The sequence below is a fragment of the Desmodus rotundus genome, chromosome 10 (assembly GCF_022682495.2).
Source record: "Desmodus rotundus isolate HL8 chromosome 10, HLdesRot8A.1, whole genome shotgun sequence".
Classification (NCBI taxonomy): domain Eukaryota; kingdom Metazoa; phylum Chordata; class Mammalia; order Chiroptera; family Phyllostomidae; genus Desmodus; species Desmodus rotundus.
In genome coordinates this window covers 22,008,313-22,028,251 of record NC_071396.1, presented here as the reverse complement: position 1 = coordinate 22,028,251, position 19,939 = coordinate 22,008,313, and the positions used below count along the sequence as shown (strand labels likewise).

Sequence of the window (19,939 nt, the reverse complement as noted above, 5' to 3'; positions counted from 1 at the left end):
AGTTATGCCACATTTCAAGAAGTAAAAAAAGTCGGGGCAGATAGATTCTGCAAAAGAGCAACCTCTGTAGTGTCGTGAATGTTAAGCTCATGATGCTTTTGAATTCCAGGTCTGCTAGGAGGTTCAATAGGGCCATCCCCTAAAGCAGAGCTCCCCAGCCCTGGCTGCACCCTGGGATCACCTGGGGAGCTTCAGGAGGTGCTCAGGCCCAAGTCCCATGCCCCAACATTGTGATTCCACCTGTCTGGGGTGTGGCCTGGACTTTGAGATTTTAAAAGATACCCCGGTGGCTCTAATGTGCAGCCAAACTGGGGAGCCAGTGGTCCAGTCTCACCACCTCAGCTGAAGAGCTGAAGCTGAGGATGGTGGGTAACGAGCATTCACACACTTCAGAGGGGGGAACTGGGGTGGGCTGCGCGTAGCGTGACTGGTGTCTCATGAGCAGCGCCTCCTGGAATCCCACATGGCGTCCCTGAGTCATTTCTGGTCACCTTTGTCCCAGTCTCTCCTCTTCCTTTGGGACTCCTCCTTAGGTGGTGTCCCGGACTCTTGTGGGCTTTCTGCTTGCACACATGTGCTCCCAGCTCTCTCAGCGCAGGGCCCTGCCTGGTCCTGTCCCCTGCGCCTGTCCCTGACCTGTAAGCCACCTGGGCCTCTTCACAGCCTGCCTTCTGCCGCCTCCTCTGCAGCTGCCTCACCCTGCTGGGCCCCAGCCATTCCGAACTTCCTCAGGCCGACACACCTCCATTCTGTGGGCTCCATGCCCAGGCTGCGTGTGGCTCCAGGGCCATTCCCTTTCGCGTGGGGCACTGGCCAGTTGGGCAGGGAGGCTGCTGGAGTGCTGGGGTCCCGGCTCGGGTTTGAAGAGCCCTAGGAAGTGTCACTGCAGCCCTCCCCTGTATCCCATCAGCATCTCTGTGTCGATTACTCTCTCTGCCCCGCCAAAGACAGATGGTCAACTCCAGGAGGGCATGGCCACCTGTGCTGGCTCGCTGGGCCTTGTCTAGGACAGGGCTCGGGTCTTCTGAGAGGCAGACACCAAGACACAATGAGACGTAGAGGAGGCTGACTGAGGGAAATGCCTGTGAGGGGCAAGGGGGTGGGGGCAGGAGCAGACAGGGGAGCTGCGCAGGAGGGGTCTCAGAATACAGTGCAGACCAGAGAAAGTCTGGGCCCGATGGGGCGGTCTTGAGCCAAAGTTGCTTGTTAGAATCATCCCGTTGTCCCATGGAATGGGCCTGAATCGGCATCATTGTCCCCTCCATCCACGAGGTGGTTTTTGGGTTGGCACACAAACTGAGGAGGACTCAGCAGCTCACGGAGACTTCGGCTTTGCTGAAGGGCAAAGGGTTGTCGGGTTAACCAACTGAGCCGACTAGCTTACCCCATTAGTTTAATTTCAAATTGAAATCTCTCCTTCCTGTGTGATAGAAGTGACGCGTCCCATGCTGGGACAGTTTTTGTATGCACGACTGACATCCCCTCTACAGAAGCAATTCGGGGCAGGGTCGGTGTCTTGCTCATTCATGTCTGCAGCCCACGCAGCAGCAAGTGCTCAGGGAGGAATTGTTTTATCGAAGTGGATTGCACAATTAGGATGGAAACACAGTAAAGGCGGATTTTTCTGCACTAGCACTTGCCTTGCTCACTCTCGGCTGTTAACAAAGCCCAAAGGCACTTCCGAGTCCTCAGGTGCTCTCGGAGGTGTGGGAGGGAGAAGACGGGCTGTGTTGGGGGGGGGGGAGTGTCTGTTGAGTGTGTATTATCTGATTCTTTGAAAACGAGTTAAACCACTGGGATGTGTGGCTGCTTTATGATTCGGAAGCTGTGGTTCACCTGAACGTTTTCCAAAAGTCTGATGCCCCAACCATGAGAGGTAGGATAAAAATTCCTTCCGTGAGAAGAATAGATTCATTTATGCACCCGCTGTACATTGAAGCTGCCATGTTTTGTGAAGTCCTTCTGGACTCCACCTTCTGGGAACCTTCTCCGCGCGCTCAGCAGTGGGCCTTGTGCTTTCTCTTCAGGGCGCGGACCTGCCCTCCTCTGGAGGTCCCGGTGTCGCTGAGGTACAGGGCAGCCACGGCCACGTGAGCATTTTATGTGGGTTTTAAATTGGGGTCTAGTTTTAAGATCTTCCCAGTAAATCCATGGGTAGCATGTTTTTCTTAGCATGCATGGTTTAGATTTCTTATTTAAAAGTGAGCATTATTTGGCCCACGTGTATGGGGGTGCCTTCTCTCTATACTAGAAACTCGGGGGGAATTACAAGGACCTGAGGGAGCTTCCATACAGCACAAGGTGGACGCAATCGTAGACACCAAAGAGAAGAACGGACAGTGCTGGGTGCCAGTAAATGGGGAGGAGGGGTGATGTGGACAATTGGTGAAGCCCCGTGAACTGGGTGGTCAGGACAAGGTGGCCGCTGGGAAGGGCACTGGGGGCCGAAGGGTGGGAAAGATCGGGGTGGGTGAGCATTAGGGACAGGGAAGACAGGATTCTCCCTGATCTGGCTGGCTAACATCGGTTCCCCCCAGTTTTTCCTGTAAGTTAAGTAAGCAGATGTTCCAGGCACCTTATCCACACTGTATACAGAGGCCCCTTTGTCACTGCAAAGGGACCTGGCCCTGAGTGGGTCTGCCTCAGCCTGGCTTGTAGTGTGTGGGTTCTTGGCTTCATGCAGGAAAGATTTCACAACACGAGTCCAGGAGATTTTGAGAGTATGTTTATTAAAGCTGGGGACAGTGAAACAAGGAAGGGCTTAGGGTAGGAGAAGCAACAGGAGGGAGCCTGCTGCTTTCTGGTGCTGCTTTGGCTCTAGAAACGTTACAGGAGAGAAGTGAGCCAAACGGGCTGCGTGGACTCAGTGGGAAAGAAGTCACCGTGGAAGAAGTGAGCCATGGTGGGGCTGCTGTCAGCTCACTGAAAAGTCAGAGAAAAAGGGGCCTTGGAGACAGGTTCAGGGGGTCAGCCAGGGACAAGCTGCCACTGCCTGCTGCTCCCCTGGTTGCAAGTCTCGTGAAGTCCCTTAGAGCTGAGGAAAAAGAGAGCAAAAGTATACACCCCAGAAGAGGAGGGGCGCAGGCGTGCTCCAAGGAGAGCATGCTGGGTCCTTTGTTTTGAGGGTTCTTGTCTGTTTTCTAAAGGTGGGCATCCTAGGGGAGGGTCTTAGCAGAACATTCATCAGCTTCCCAGGTGTGTCCTTCAATATGTTCATGCACCAAAATGAGAACGTAGAGGCACCGGGGTCATTTTCTGGTCAGCTTTACCTCTGCCTTGAGTTTGTTTGGTTCTAATTGGGTCTTTTGCTATTTATTCCTCTGACTTCATGTGTCCTTGGGTGTCGTTGGCACAGATAGCACCAATTGGGTCTCTGTTCTCTATCTCCCAGACCAGGGTGATTTAAATTATTTACTCTCTGGTCAGGGAAGAGAGGTGTAAACTGTTTGCTCTCAAGTGTCCTTGGTTGGGGAAGATAAGATTTCGAGATTTACTAGCTGGCTGCAAATGGTTCCAGTTGTTTGGCCCCATTTTTGTGTAATCACCTGCCTCAGTTTCCCTTTTGCCACATGTCAGAAACTTTCCTAACGTCTAACTGACTACTTTGCCTCCCTTTGACATCTGGGCCTACGCTAAGCTTTTGTCTCTCACTGTCCTTTAATCTCAGAACTCACTGGGCCAGATGGAGGTGGAGCAGGGGATCCTTCATAACCAGGGACCAGTAGGTCTGCACCCCTTCAACAGAATCCATGGTGGAGGGGAGGCTGTGAGGGATGGAGAAGGCTGTGTATGGTTCTCTCCCTCCTCAGACTTCTGGGGCCAGATGGACAGAATGAAGCCACCACTGGGATTCACAAAGAACAGAGGGCCCAGCTGGTTTCCCTGGACCACCTCGCAAAGCCCGCTAGCACTCGGGCTGGCCTCCCCTCGCCTGGCTAGCATCCACTTCCTGCCCTGGAGCAGTTTGGCGTCGGGAGGGAATCTTCCGCTCCAGGGTCTGACTGCGTCATAACCCGTTCTTACTGCCGCGTGCTGGGGCAGGGCTCGGATTTTAAACACATCTACCAGGGAGGGTTTCGGGCAGGATATACAAGGGATTGCTTCTGCTCACAGAGGGCATCATGAGTTTCTTTAAAAAAATAAAAAAAATTGTAAAGTGGAAAAAGGGGACTTTGGTTATGGGAAACTGGGGATCTTCCTAGAAGAGGTTTCAGAGTGGCTGCCTGTCCTCGCTCGTTCCAGAAGTGCCCTCCAGATCTGGCTCTGTCAGCCCCCCTGCCCTCTCCTGAGGGTTAGAATTGATAGTTGGGGACAGTCTCTGCATCTTGGGCCACCACCTGGGGACAGGACATCTGAGTGCTCAGGTGGGTGCAGGAGTGAGGCCCTCTGCAGCCCTGACCTCTTCCTCTGCTGCAGCTCTGTGGCAGGACGGCACGTCCCCAGAACCCGGACAGGAGCACGGGGTCTCCCTCCTGCAGAAGCTGGAACCAGCGTGGGCGTTCTCAGAACCCTCGATTGACTGGCTCCAGGAAAGCTGCTCAGGCCCAAGTGCCCTCGGGCGTTTCCCACTAGCACTGCTCTCTTAGCTTTGGAAGGGTTACTTCAGGGACTGGAAATTGCATGAAAAAACAGTCGAGAGTCTTTTTAAGCCAAAAGACAATAAAAATTTTATAGGACACCTTTCTTGAGATAGGAAACAGCTGAACTACTTTCTTTTGGCAATTGGAACCAGAATTCAATGTTCTCTCTGCTTCCTTTTGGATTCATTGCTCTTTAAAAATTATTCACCAGTTTTATAGGGCCTACGAGAGTTCGTCCTCCTCAGCCTCCCTCTGGTCCCTCCTGAGCTCCCCCCGCCATGTGCAGATTGTTCCTCTGCTCAGGACCCCACACGCAGGGGACGTCCTCAGGTGGTAAACCCCCTGAGGAGAACGGTGGGGTCTCCTTCGGACCAGACGGCATGGCGACCCAATTGGGTCTATTAAAATTTAAAGACACTTTTGTGGTAAAATATATATAACCTACCATTTACTCCCTTAGCCATTTCTAAGTGCACAGTTTAGTGACACTAAGGACAGTCACATTGTTGTGCAACCATCACCACCGCCCACCTCTAGAACTTTTCCATCTTCCCACACTGATGCTCCGCCCCCATGAGGCAACAATCCCACCTGTCCACTCCCATCTGCCTGCCCACCCCCACTTCCCCCGCCCTCTCCAGCCCTGCAACCACACCTCTACTCTCGGTCTCTGTGAATCTGACTCCTCCAGGGACCTCACACGAGTGGGACCACACGGTTCCTGTCCTTTCGTGCCTGGCTGAATTGACTGAGCAAGCTGTCCTCAAGTTTCATCCGTGCAGGATGTGTCAGAGTTCCCTTCCTCTCTAAGGCTGAATAATAGTCCCTTGTGTGGATGGACCACTTTTTGTTGTGTTTTGTTTGCCCGTAGCCATCCTGATGGGTGGTCCAGTTTGGCCTGTTCACGATTCCTTCCGTGCATTCGCGTCCTGTCCTTTTCTGCTGATCCCAACTTCTTGTGGCCTTTTTCCTGCGGAAGAAAGAAAAGAAAACTTTCTTCTGACTTCCCGTCACTTCAAGTTACTATCCTAAGTGATATACTTGGAGGCGAAGTATATAGAAAGAGCAAGTGATTTGGAATCACACAGGCCTCAGTCCCCCCTCCCTCCCTCCCTCCCTCCTTCCCTCTGTCCCGCCCACCGCATCCATCCAAGCATCCAGGTGTCCATTCATCATTCACCAAGCAACTGAAATGCGAGGCATTGTGCTGGCTTATGATTCAGTGATGAGCAAAACATGTTTCGGCAATCTGTGACCTGGGAGTTCTGGGGGAAATTAAAACCTTCTGAACTGTAATTTTGTTATTTATAAAATGGAAATGGTACCCAGCTTCTGGGGTTGTGGTGTTAATGCCTCCCTCCCTTGTTTTATCCTGACTTCCTCTCCTGCCCACTCTTAGCCCTTGCTTCGTTCCGTCCATGCGGTGAGCTTCCAGAACTCCTGTGTGCACTGTGACATTAGCCCTTCCTGGGGCCCCTGCAGTTGGCACGTCCAATTGGCAAGAACAGGCCACAGGGTGAACACGTCTGGGGCTCTCTTGTCCTCAGGAGCTCCAATTCAGGGAGCAGGCGGTCCATGGCCGTGGGGCTCATTTCCCTAGGGATTATCAATGGCCCCTGTTCCCCAGAGATGGGTGTGTGCCATGATTGTAACCCAGCGCAGCCCTGAATGACTAGTGCTCTGTTTACCGCCACAAACGGCCCAGGACCAGCTATGCTCTGGGAGGCGGAGCAAGGTGTGGGGCCTGGAGCAAGGCTTCCGCCCCCTGCTCGCTCCAGCCACACTTCCTTTCATACCTCCCATCTCCTCCAATGCGAGCTGCAGCGGGGCCCACGGGAAGGGCACCCTGTGGACCAGTGCACTCAGGAGATTGGACACTCGGCCCCTGGCAGGCGTTTCCAGAAGGCCAATTTCTCTGAGCCTCAGTTTCCTTAACTGCAGAAGGGAAGTTATTTTCCTGGTTTGCTTGACTCACATGACTTTGGTGGGGAACAGAAGAAGTCAATGTGGATGAAAACTCTTATGAGTAACAGCGTGCTATGCAATGTAAAAACAATAACTAACATTTTATCACACTTATTATGTGTGCCAGGTGCTGTTCTCAGCTGTTGACATACAGTAACTCACCCCACTTAATGCTCACAACCACCCCGTGAGAGAGGTACTGTTGCTGTCCCCATTTTACTGGTAAGCAAACGGAGGCACAGAGAGGCTAAGTAACTCATGGAAGGTCACACAGCCAGCAGTGGCACAGCCAGGATTTGACCCAGGCAGTGAGGTGCCAGAGTCGATGCTGTCAACTGCTGTCTACCCTGCTCCCTGCTTCCGTGGGGTGTCAGCATTTTGTATTGTTTCTGTTACTGTTGCAGGGCCGGGAGGGGAGCACAGCCCCCGGTTTGGGGACACATCAAGCAGGGTCCTGTGTCATCCGCTCTGTGAGATGAACTGATGGTGTAAATTATGGCACAGCCAGCTGGCCATGGTCCCCCAGTGTGCAGGGGCACAGATAGCTCCGATAATGAAAACTCACAGACTGTTCACTGAGCAGCTAGAATAAGCGACCGGGCTGCATTTCGAGGCGATGCCGGCGTTCAGTTCCAGGCCATTTGCTCTCCGGGCTGACTCCGGGATGGAAGTGCTGACACGCCTGCAAGGCCAGTGGGCGAGAGGCTGCAGGGTCAGAGGCTCTGCCGAGGTTGCGGCTCCTGTGTGCAAGCTGGCGTGTTGGCACAGCCCACGGCCATGCCAGCTGCTCTGCCGAACAGGGGTGCTGGGGTGCTGTGCTGTTTCTACACGGACAAGCAAATGCTTCCCGGATCATCAGAATTCTCGTACCCGGTGATCCCTGACCCTGAGCCAGCATCTCAGATGCAGCCAGAGATGACCTCTAAACCTAAGGGTGTTCTACAAACATGGCTCCCACCGAGCCAGTGAGACTGCGTGTTTAACGTGCTGCTTTCTGTCTTCCCAGGCAGCCAGGACTGCTGGCCACCTGCGGCGCCGTTTCGGAGGAGGCGGCTGGCACGGAAACCCGGCTACATGAGAAGCGAAGCTGAGCCCCGGATCAGGTTCCCCTCCCCCGCTGTGGGCACCTCATTCCAGGCCCAGGGAGGGGCATGTGGTGAGGAGTCCCACCACTCGGAGTCCAGGGCTGGACGACGGTGTGGCCTTGACCCTGGAGGCCAGTGGGGAGGCCCCTTGGCCGGGAGTCTTCTTCCCAGGAGCACAGCAGCCTCAGCTGGAACCCGCGTGGGCCACCAAGGCCCAGCTCTGGCCCCGGTGAGAGGGACCTCAGGGTTCTGTGGGATTCAGTTCAGAGCCGGCACCAAACTGCCCAACAGGCTGACCAGGTTGTGCAGCCCTGGGTGCCAGGCGGAGCTCCCACCCATGGACAGTGCTGAGGCCCCTGGCCCTCGTCAGGATGCCACCTGTGGTGAAGGAGCAAGCGGCACCCAGACCAAAGGCTGTCCAGCCCCAGAGGAGATGAGTGGCAGCAGCTGCAGCCTCGGAAGTGGGCCCAAGGCCCCCTCAGCCCTCACCAGTTCTCAGGCGGCCTTCACCTCCAGCTTCAGCTTCATCCAGCTCTCACTCTGCGCCGCCGGGGAACGCGGAGAAGCCGAAGGCTGCCCGCCATTCAGAGAGGCCGAGGAGGCGGAAGCCAAGGATGCTGGCTTGGACAGGCTCCATGAGGACCCTATCCTTTTTTCTCCCCACTTCAGTCTCAAAGCTGCTCAGGGCCCTGCAGACTCTGCCCAGACTGCAGGGGGCAGCCCCGGGCTGGCGTGTGAGCCGCTTTCTGTGCTGGACACAGGCGCTGTCTCCCGCTGCTCCCAGGACCCCTCAGCCCTTGAAGGTGCTGCTCTGCACTGGGACCCGCTGCTCCGGGAATGCGAGCCCCTGCTGCTGGAGTGTCTGCGCAGCAACCGCAGGCAGCTGGAGGTCAGTGTCTGCCCAGCCCCTGGGCCGCAGGAGGGTCACAAGCTCAGATTAGCTCCTGGCAGAAGGCAGGAAATGAGTGGCTCTGGGGTTGACTGACTTCCCCCCAGGGCTGCAGCGGCTCCGTGGTGGCCGGCTGCAGAAAGATGTTGCTGCACTTCAGTTTCTCCTCTTTGTGTTTGAATGCAAATCTGTTCTCATTTCATCTTCTCTGTCACGTACATGTTCAGATTTGGGCCGTGGGCTCCCCTGCCGTTCCTGGCCTAGGTGGTGCATGGTTAGTGCAGCCCAGCTCTGCTTCAAAAAGGGAAACAGGCCGGGAGCAGGGGGATGGAGCTGGTTGGTGTGGAGGTTGAGAGACATACAGCCGTGGTGCCTGTGTCGGGCGTGATCCTTCTGCAGTGGGAACTGCCTGCCAGAGTTCGTTTCCGGTCATTAAACCTCTCAGCTTCCTCATTTGTAGATGATGCCGCTGCACGGGATTGTTCTGTGGCTCAGAGGAGAATGTAAGCGCTTTGGAAATTAGGATAGACTGTCTACTTGTAAGTCCGAGCACCTTGACGGTGCTGGTGCCGTCCGTCCAGTTGTCCAAGAGCCAGGGCCCACTGCGAGCAGGCGGGCAGGATGGTTCTGCCCCCGGACTTCCCGGAGAAACCCGGGCAGAGGTGCTCTGTGGCTGACCCGCTGGGCCGTGTGGCTCATCCTAGTGAACGACTGTGCTTTCCTTCTGGGGGGCGTGTTTGTGTATGTGTATGTGTGTGTGCGCACGCATACATGGGTACACGTGAGCAGAGCAGTAGGGCACCTACTCCTCAGGCATTTGGTAGGAGTACCTGCAAATGTGAAGGTCATGTTCATTCCTGGCAATTGCATCTCATTTGCTTTCAGTTCTTCATCAGTGGCCTGATGTTCTGGTCCTTAGGGGCCTCAGCCCAGCGGGCCGATCTGTAACCCAGGGACATAGCAAAGGCAGGCCAGACATGCAGGTCTCTATTTCCAGGTAATGCGTGGGATCCTTGAGTTAGACACGCCCAAAACAGATGATGTTGTCTTCCCCATCAAATCCGTTCTAAGGGCCCCCTCAATAAATATTTGTGGCTTTGAAGTAATAGAATTCATCCATCCAGCTCCCTAGAGGAACTGCATCCATCTTCAATCTTCCCCATATGATGTCAGTCTCTAAGCTCTCTTAGTCCTACAGCTAACCCATCTCCCACGGCCACACCATGGCCACGGCCACGGCCACGGCCATGCCATAGCCCTGGTCTAGATCCTTGTTATCTTTCAGCTGGATCTTGCAAGAGAGTCTTGGCATATTTGCCTTTCTCCAGTTCATCCTCTGCACGGCCAGCGGAGTCATCTTCCCAAGCAGTGGTGGGATGGTGCTATTCCTTGGCTTAAAACCCTTGGCGGCTCATTGCCCTGCAGGATGGTATTCAAGTTCCTTATCTTGGTAATGGAGACCTTCCTCACCTAGCCTGCTGCAGCCCGCCCTGTGCCTCCCCCTGCGGCTCGGCCATCTGGTGCGGCTTCCTGCTCCTGAAGACACCAGGTTCAGCTGGGCCTCAGATCAGGCCTCTGCTCAGTTTTCCTTCTGCCTGGAATTTCCTTCCAGCGCTTGCCGACCTGCCAAGCTCCTCCTGCTGTGGCTCCAGGGCCACTGCCTCGTGAGGCGTTTCCCCCCACCTCTAGACCATAGGAATCCCTCCTTCCGTTCTGTTTCCGAAGCACGTTGGGCACGCCCCATTAGGGTGCTCCCCAGACCCAGCAATGATTTGTTTGTGGGTCCGAATTCCACGCTGGACCACGAGCTCTGTAACTACAGGTCACGTCTTTTAGACATTTTTGGATGCTTGTTGCCTAGCATGTTTCCTGGCTGTCAGGGGGTGCGTGATTCATTTTTGTTTTTAGTGACGTAATTAATCTTGATAAGATGGGCCACAGATTCTAAGTGACAGATTTTTTTAGATTGACTATCTAAAACGTAAGAACGGAATCTGAGGGGCGGACTCACAAAGGACAAAGGCTCTGAGGGGGTTCCGGTCACCAGTTACAGCGTGTGCGGGCATCTCCAGCACCAGCTGCGTGTCCTGTCATTGAATCAGTGCTGACACAGTTTCAGGTTAAGGTCCCACAACCTGTCCCTCCTCCCGCGCCAACCCACTCTCAGATGCCCGCTGAAAGTCAGTTTGTAGGATTGGGACACAACTTACCTGTAGTTTCAGCATCTTTGTTTGTGATCAACTAACACCTGGACGAGGGAGGACAGGATGCCGTTTTCCATTATTTGATGTCTGTTGTATGAAAGGGGGTTAAGTGTGTATTCAGTGCGGTGGGAGTGATGGGAAGCACTCTGTCCGGGGCACAGAGCTCAGGAGGAAGAGGCCCCTGGCTGCTGGAGTTGTCCATGGGGAGGGGTGGCCTGGGGAGTGGGGAGAGGGGTTGACTAAGGATCTCTAAAAAGATCCTTTGAAAAATTGAGATTCTAGTGTTTTGAGGCCTTTTAGATATTATATTCTAATTCCTTAGAATATTAGAATGTTACTTAACCCCCTCTCCCTTCTACTAAAGTAAAAATGCAAATCTCAGGAATTTGAATTTTAGCTTCTTTTAAAATAGCGAGCCTCAGTATTTGCGCTTTCTGCATCTGTGAATTCTCTCCCTTGGTAAAATTCATTGGTAACTTCAAAGTCAGTGCTAAGAAGACGCTCCCGGCCCTGCGGACGTGCGCAGAACGAGACCCTCGCCTGGTCGTCTGTGGACGTGCGCAGAATGCCTAGAAGCGTGAGCCGCTCCCTCTGCGTGTTCCCGGGGGAGGTCGCACCAGGTGACCTCCCGCCTGCTTGTTTCAGTTCTCATCCCGTAAACAAGTGTCCTTTTGTGGCCTGTCCAGTAGCACTTTTTTCATTGTGGTGTGTGTTTTGGTGATTCACTGTTGAAAACGGCCCCCACGCGCAGGGCTGCAGCGCGGTCTCTGCTAAGTGCAAAACGCCTGCGACGTGGAGAAAACACGGTAGAGAAGCTTTGCCCGGGGGTGAGTTGGAGCGCGGTTGGCCGTGAGTTCAGTGTGATGAGTCAGCTATACGTAGTCAATAAAACATCTTTGAACCGAAACACGCACGAAACACGGTTATGTATTTTGTCCAATCGGTTGACAAAAATGTCGTGACCAGGGGCTCCCAGGAGCCTGACCCCGTGGTTTCCCCGGGAGCGATGGTTCGGGGATCACTAATGGAGCATTCCTGGGGCCTTTATAGAACATGCTACACGAGTGTGTATTTTATGCTGTTGAAAAATAGCCACCCAGGGACATTGCTAGGGCTAGGGTGGGGCTGAGAAAATTTCGATAAAAGGAAATGCTACCTGGGTGTGCAGCAGAGGGAAGTGGGCAGAGCCCTACAAGTTAGCTCCGCCTTGGGGTGTGGTAGCTCTACAAGTTAGCCCCGCCCAGGGGCGTGGCAGCTCTACAAGTTAGCCCCGCCTTGGGGCTTGGCAGCTGGGGGAAAAAGAGAGAAGCCACCTGTGTCCCATGGACTGTGTCACTGGGTGAGCCATATTCGTCAGTGGCTGTGCCTCCAACAGAGACGGACTTTCACACATATCCCAGGGCATCAATTCAGGGTCCTACAGCCATAGTTGGATGGAAGGGAGAAGGTGAGGTGGCAATGGCTGTAAATGAAATTTTCTAGCCCTCCCTTCCTGGGGTTCTTCTGCTCCAGCTCTACAAGTGTTACCAGAGGCCATCATTTGGGTGTGCTGGTAAGGCAGCCTGTCCTCTATCACTGGACCAAGTTACTGGGGAAGTGTACACTTGTCACATGGGGTGCTTCAAGGATGAAGGGTTAACACGCTCATTCCTTCTTTCATTCATTCAGAAGGTGTTTGCTGACAACCACGCGATACCACGTGCCTGCTTTAGAGGTTGTGTTAGAATGTGTTAGTAACTGACAGCGACATAGTATCAGAGGCTCTGCATCACGAAATCATGTTTCTTGCTTATGCTTCATGTTCCACAGATGTGGTTGGGGGCTCCACTGAGTCGCTCAGGACCCCAGGCTGCATTCTCGGATCATATGGCGCCTCAGTCACTCAGTCAAGGTGGAGAACACTAAGGGAACCTGCCAGAGCAATGAAATGCTTCTGTGCGGAAGCGACTTCTGTCCCTTCCCCGCACACTCATTCGCCAGACCAAGGAGGGGAGGGAGTGTAATTCCCCCGTGTGTCCAGAGCAGTGGAGAGGCAAACCACCGTGAGTGCTGCCATTTCTACATGCACCACAAACAGTTCTTGCCTTCCAGATGCTCCAGGGCGAACGGAGGGCACAGACAAAGTGAACGAGACACACAAGACGTGACGGCAGCTCTGACAGGGTGTGATAAGTGCCAAGATAATTTCTTGCAACTAGGGGCTACCAAAAACCTGCTGTCGCCCTGGCTTGTCCTCACGCCCCCATGTGATCCACTAGCAAGTCCTGTTGGTGTAACCTGCACCCAGCCGTTTTCTGCATCTGCTCAGAAACAGATCCCTTCTCCCGTCTTCTTGCTTCCACTGTGATCCATGCCACCGTCCTGTCCTTGCTGGGCCATTTCCGCAGCCTCCTGCTCCCTCCTTCAGCCCCTGCCCACAGCAGCCAGGAGGGAGTTGTTCAAACGCATCAGATCTTGGGCTCAAAACCCTCTGACAGCCCCCCATGACCCTTAGAGTAAAACCAGAACTTTCAAATGCTCTTCACGTCTCTTTGTGATGCATTTCTCACCACCTCTCTGACCTCATCTCCCACAATCTCCCCTTGAAACACTCTTCTCGAGAGCCAAGGACCCTCTCGCTCTGAATTTGCAATGCCAGCAATGCTCCATGGCACTGGCTTTGCTCTCTGTGGGAGCATTTTTCTCCCAGAGAGCCTCAGGGTACACTCCCTCACCCCTTTTCATTTTCTGCTCCAATGTCGCCTTCTCCATGAGATCCTATTTAAAGTTTCAGCCCCCAGTCCCCCGTCTATCAGCATTCCCGAGCTGCTCACTTGGGTCTACCTTTTTCTTCTTTTATAGCACAAATAACTTACTAAGGGTCCATAAAACTTATGAATTGCCTTCATTTTTTGTCTTCCTACACAAGAAGTTAAGTCTTGAGGGCTAAGAATTTCCTGCCGTATCTCAGCACCTCCAGCCGTCCTTGACACCCAAGAGGCAGTCAGTAAATATTTGTTAAATGGATCACAGGAATAGGAGCAAGTCCAGGTTACAGTGGCAGTGTAAAGGAAGGACACTGAGCACAGGCTGGAGGGGGTGACACCTGAGCTAGGTGTTGAAGGAAATGTAGGTGTATGCCAAGCCAAGGATGGGAGGAAGATGTTTTTCAGGGAACAAGCCCAAATCCATTCATTGATAGGCCAATAGCCATCTCCAAAAAAATCGCTGGGCTTCCTGTTGAGAAGAAAAATACGGTGGAACCTCAGTTCTCAAACTTAATTTGTTCTGGAAAACCGTTTGAGAAGTGACTGGTTCAGAAACTGAATCTCCTCTGTTTGTTGCCTGAGAGACACGTGACTGACTGTACAGGTATCAGCACGAAGGGTTGTCGGTAGAGAATCGAGACCTGAAGTTTTGTTAGACAACTGAGACTTTTTTTTCTATGAAGAACTTGGTCGAGAACCAAATTGTTCAAGAACCAGGACGTTTGAGAACCGAGGCTTGACTGTGATTACCAATGAGCTTCAATAATTCTCCAACAAATGACAGGGCCCTTGGGTCTGTCGCGGGGCAGTGAAAGCCTGTGAGCCTCAGGACCTCCCACAGAGAGCTTTGTGGGGCCCTTGTGCTCCGTCCCACCCAGCCTGCGGCACAGGCTGCTGAGCTAAAGTTCGTGCTTCTTCTCTTGGTTTCTATTCCAATTGCGGTGTGTTTACCTTCGTAATTTTAATCTGCTGTTTTAGAACTGAGACTATTTGGTCAGGTCAGGAAGTCTGTAGTCTTTTCTATTTTGCGTTTTCCATGTAGATAAGGGTACAGTGTGATGTATTTGTTTAAAATAACATTTTAACTCTGTGGATTTTATGCTCAAATTACACTTTCTTTATATAACTTTTATTTTGGTGTGAGAAACTGATTCATCTGGCATTGGAAAAAATGTACATTTGTGGTTCTTTTTTTAAAGGAGACTAAAGAAGTTCAGTCTTGAAATAGTTTCTAAATGCTCTTAGCTTTGATGAAATAAGTTTGTTTGAGTGCTATTGTAAATCGATTTCATTTTTCTCTCCTCCCGAACAACACAGGTAAACTCCTTAAGATTAAAGCTTCAGAAACTCCAAGAAAAAGCCATTGAGGATGATGATTATGATAAGGGTGAGTGTGACCGTGTTTATCGAATATTTCTTCTTTTCCTCGTAACGTCCCGTTTCTCACCCCCTCCTTTCTCAGATCTCTCCTCCACACCCCAGACGAATCGTGCAGTCACTTCCTCTGGTCCCCTCCGCTCGGTGACGCCGGACTGTTCTACAGCGCTATTGTTTTGTGGGTTTCAAAACGTGTTATGAGCATGAATCCTTTGGGCTATAAATATAACTTCATTGATGGTTTGGAAACACAAAGTATTCGAACAATCAAAGTCCTATTTACTCATCATCTGCCTGCCTAAGCTATGATCCATCTATAATTATTCATTCATAAAAATGTATTTGTTGAACACCTATTATGTGCTAGGCAATGTGGCAGGAATAGGAAAGCAAGGCAGACACAGTCTCTGACCTTACGATGCCTCTGAGTCCTCACTGAGCTCTTTGACTTCACTCTCCGGGACCAGAGGCAGGAGATGGGATGAGATGGAAGGTGCCAGGCTGTGCCGCAGGGGTCAAGTCTATCCCATGTCCGTGAAGAGGGCCCCATGTACTGAAGCTAGAATGGGGAAGTGGCAACATGAGACTAGACATGAGGAGGTGGTCAGTAGCCAGAGAAACAGTTACAATGAGGGACCAAAACAGGAATTGGACCAGATGCAGACAAGGGCAGATGTGGTGGCTGAGTGGACACAGCAGAGACTGTGTCACTGGAAGGATTTCAGGTGTGCTCGGCCTGGGAAGAATCTCAATTAAGGATTTTAGATGCTGATTATAAGATTTCACACCCATTTCTGCTGGATGTGGGGGACAGACAGATAAAATAACTTCCAGGTTTCCCCAGACGCTATGAACTTGATAGATATTCCTGGCGATAACCAAGTTTAGCACACCCAATATCGATCTAGACAGAGAATGTCTACGGATGTCTATGCTTAAGGATTGTTTTGGAAACTGGTTAGGCTTGAGGGTTGGATCTTCGGCCTACCTGAGCCCATTCTGGTATTCCCAATGAATACTTCACAGGCCATTGGCATGGGGGTGCCACAGAAAAGGGGTGACTGATTTCCAAGAGAGGGGGTTGCAAATCTGGTTCTAAGAAATGCCCAGAGCCGAGGCTGTGCGTGTTCTCACTATATATCCCATTGAAGTTGGGTTTAGAAAGTGATGGGCGGGGAGGTGGGGTGGTGGGAGGAAGGAGAGGAATTTGGGAACGGAGGTGGAACTTGGTGGACTCTCCCGCCTCTTTCTACAGGCCATCTTGATTTCGTGATGATGTGGGAGAGGATGAGTGTGTGAGACGAGGCGAGTCTGGGAAGGAGAAAGCACCCCCCACAACCCCAGGCAGCTGTAGATAGAAAGCAAGCGAGCTATTCCTGGACTGGGCTGCGCCCGCTGACTTCTATCCGTGACGGACAGTTCAGCCTAGTTTTGATGCTTTCCACTACCGCACGCGTTGCTTTTCCCCACCGTGGGCTGAATCTTGGAGTATTTTTCCCTCAACAACTCAGCTCTTTCTGTACCATACAAGGGTACGACATAGGCGGAACACCAGGCCCTCTTTCTCTTTTTTAAATTGTTTAAATTGATTTCTTTAGAGAGAGAGAAGTAGGGGAGGAGAGAGAGTGAGGGAGAGAGACCTGGATTGTTGTTCCACCTGTTTGTGCGTTCATGGGCTGCTTCCTGTTTGTGCCCTGCTGGGAGACTGAATCACAGCCTTGCTTATTGGGATGACACTCTAACCAACTGAGCTACCCAGCCAGGGCCAGGCCCTCTTTTTGTGATTGAGACCTGGTGACTTTTTGGACTTGGTTTTCTCAGTGGGTTTCGTTAAATGGAAGCCTCACTTCTTTAGTCTTGTCTCCAAATGTCTCTGAAACACCGAAGGCAACAGTGAGGTTGGATAGGATACACCTCATCAGGGAAGCTGAAAGAATAAACGTATCTTTGTTCAGTGCTTCCGTAACTTTTCTCGTTTGTACGCCGCTGTCTGCGGAGACGGAAGGTGTGGGGTGGGCCCTGCACTGCGTGTTTCATAAGCCTTCCCCGTCACTGGGGTGCGTGCCAAAGTCTGAGTGACCCCGTGCAGGGCATTCTGCCTGGGAACCAGGCCCACGGTGCGGCAGCCGGCAGAGTCCTGGCGGTGGGGGCCAGTTGTGGATTTGCCCCTCTCGCCCCCCAGGAGTTTTTGGAGTGGACAAGGACCCTAGTAGCCACTTAACGCCCCAAGTCACCTACCACCCTCTTTCTATTTACACTTCCCAAACCTGCAGGCCTGGCTCAGGGGATGGAGAGGTGACTGTTCTTGTGGAATGCGCAGAGTGCCGGGCACACGGTAGGCGAGCATTCAGCCAGTGTTTCATGAGTGAGCAAATGAAGGACTTGCTGCCTAAACGCACAGAGACCGTGGCTGGCAAGCTAGACGGAGAGCCAGGAGGAGGCATTCTTGCACCTCAAGATGGGGTTATTCCTCAGCCCCCCTGTAGCCCTTGGCAGGGGGTGGGTGAAGGGGATGCTTTTGTGCAGAAGTGGGCTTGTTATATAGAGAATACCTACCGAGCATCATTGTATGTAACGGTGCTTCTCAAACTTTAATGTACAGCGGAATCACCTGGTAATGTGTTCCACACACATTCTGATTAGGTCAGTCTGGGATGGAGCTGGAGACCCGCTGTGTTCAGTGAGCTCCCACACGATGCTCACACGCGAGAACTGCACCATGAGGCATGATGGGAGACAGGGAAGTGAGCATCTCACTGAGCTCACCTGCAGGACTGTCACCTCCGGGAGTGTGTGGTCCAGGACGGGTGACAGCCCAGTACACAGTGATGATGGTGCAGTTACACGTAGCATGTCCCTTCAAATACAGGCAGCGGAGTTCCGAAAGGAGAGAAATTCTCCTGCTAGAGGCTGGGGTGGGTGAAAAGTCGAAGGCCTGTGGAGGAGGCAGTCATTTAGCGGGCCTCGAAGGGCGAGTAGTGTAGGGGAGGAAAATAATTTTACCTCTACCCTTCTAAGTTCTGGCTGGTCTAATGATGACATTAATGTGACATAGGGTAACAGGAGAAAAATAATCCAATTTATTATGTACGCACATATGGGGGTTCCATGAGAATACGGGACCTGAGGACAAACTGGGAAGTTGAGGCTCATTTGCCGTCCTGAGCTAAGAAGAAAAGGGCGGGTTAGCGGTTTGGACTTCAGTGGGAAGGTAGGCAACTCACAGGTAGATGAGAAGGACCAAACATTTGGTAACCAAGCTCTTGCCAGGCCTCCCGGAAGCAATGGGACCTGGGGTCGTCTAATGGAGTTGTAGGTTCTACTCCGTCTGCCACACTTGGGTCGTATTAGGCTGAGGGACAGCTCCTTTAAGCATTCGTTATCCAGGTTTTTCCACTTGAATTCCTTTAGGCAAGTAAAGGGGGGTGAGTAAAAGGCTCTTGTTGAGTCTTTTGTTTCCTAAAAATAACCTTATAAGTTTAAAATAGTCGATATTCCCCAAAGGCATATTTTGGGGTGGCAGAACCTTGTGCCTCCTCTGTAGGATGCATTTACAGGAGGCAAAAGAGCGGAAGAGCCACCGTCACCACCCAAAAACTGGGTTGTCCTGCCATGAGATTTGAAACTTGTGGGATGCGGGTCCCCGCAGGGCCCAGACCTCACTGGCACATAGTAGGTGAGCAAGAAATTGCTCACTCATTAGGGAAGTTTGGACAGTGTCCAGATGGGGAATTTGTGTTAATGAGATTTGTTGAAATAGGATTTGAATACAATTGTCTTTCTCACCTAGTTTATCCAGGGCTCCTAATGAACATTTGGAGAATTGTCGAGATTATTTTGGTGCTCGGCTTTTACAGTCCCCGTGTGGACTCACCTCTTTTTCCTCGTTAGGAGTAGCAGTGCCACTGTGCTCTGTCGTGGCGGGGGGAGGGGGGTGTCTGCTGGTGTCCACGAGGTCCCCCAGGGGAATCTGGAGGATGACTTTACTCTGCTTGGTTTTGCTGTTTCTCTCTCTCTCTCTCTCTTTTTTTCTAGGTTCACTCATAAAAATGGCTTGTGTTTTGGAGAAAGGAGCAATTGGCACAGAGTAGAAAGTTCCATGTTTTATCCCATCAAAGTGCTGGTGTATTTACCTGCGGGGAACATGTCAGGGCTCTAATTATACCTGTCCCTTGGTAGGAAAATAAAGTTAATATTTCCTCATATTCTTGCATAGCTGGTTTTACCCTGCTTGCTTAGCGTTTCCTTCTTGGAGTGAAAAGTGGCCAGCGCTGAATTAGTTTCTCTGTCCTTTGTCTCAAACAATATTCATGATGACAAGAATCTAGTACCATAAAAATGTGAGGTGTTGAAAGAAAAATGGTCACAGCAGAGGCCAACATTAAACCACTCGAGAGAGTGACCAGCTCTTGTCCAAATTGCCAGCATCTTTGTTTTTCTGAATTCTTTCTTTGGCAAGATGTCTCCGTCCGCAGCTGCCCTTTGGTGATAGTGAGCGGTTATCCAAGGCGACACACCTTTCTTTCATGGGGACCCCATGTGTACCCTCCTTCAGGCCTTCCTAGATGTAATGCTTTGCACCAGAACCCCTACTTTCTCTTCTCAGAAACAGAGATGCGAGTGAGCAGTGGGAATCCACAGATGCCTTTCATTGCATTTCATTCAAGCACAGAAAGGAGGAAAAAAGATGTAATAGAATCGGTCGTTTTTATGTCCTCAGGACTCCCAGATGAAATGGAGGTGCATGCCATTCAGGGGTCCACGGAACAGAAATGCTAATGTCAGCAACGTGTATTGTGTTCTGTCTGACGTAAAATGTGTAAAAGATGACCTACCCTCGAAGAATATTAGCTTATTTGGGATTAAATATAAATAATATAAAGATGTGAAATTTCAGTTAACATTAGAATTGATTGTATGAGGACTCACCAAAGTAGGTCCACTTTCAAGAGGAAGGGGCCTAACTGAAACTAGTACCAGAAGAAAAGAAGATTGCTGTTGGGTGTGACGGTGATGGGGCATGTAGTTGGGGGACCTAAATCCCATCAAAGTGTCCTTGGGAGAGAGACAGATGGAGACTAGATACACAGAA

The 19,939-nt window shown here is 51.8% G+C and overlaps 1 protein-coding gene across 4 annotated transcripts in view; it reads left to right on the top strand.

Annotated features, from left to right (window-relative positions):
* The window catches only part of DISC1 (DISC1 scaffold protein), a 261,582-nt gene that overhangs the window by 27,554 nt on the left and 214,089 nt on the right, over positions 1-19,939 (top strand). For all 4 annotated transcript variants that reach the window (XM_053913325.2, XM_071219437.1, XM_053913323.2 and 1 more), the window contains exons 2-3: positions 7,552-8,519; positions 14,788-14,857. In XM_053913325.2, the coding sequence (XP_053769300.1) occupies positions 7,552-8,519; positions 14,788-14,857 (1,038 nt within the window). The remainder of the gene's footprint in view (positions 1-7,551; positions 8,520-14,787; positions 14,858-19,939) is intronic.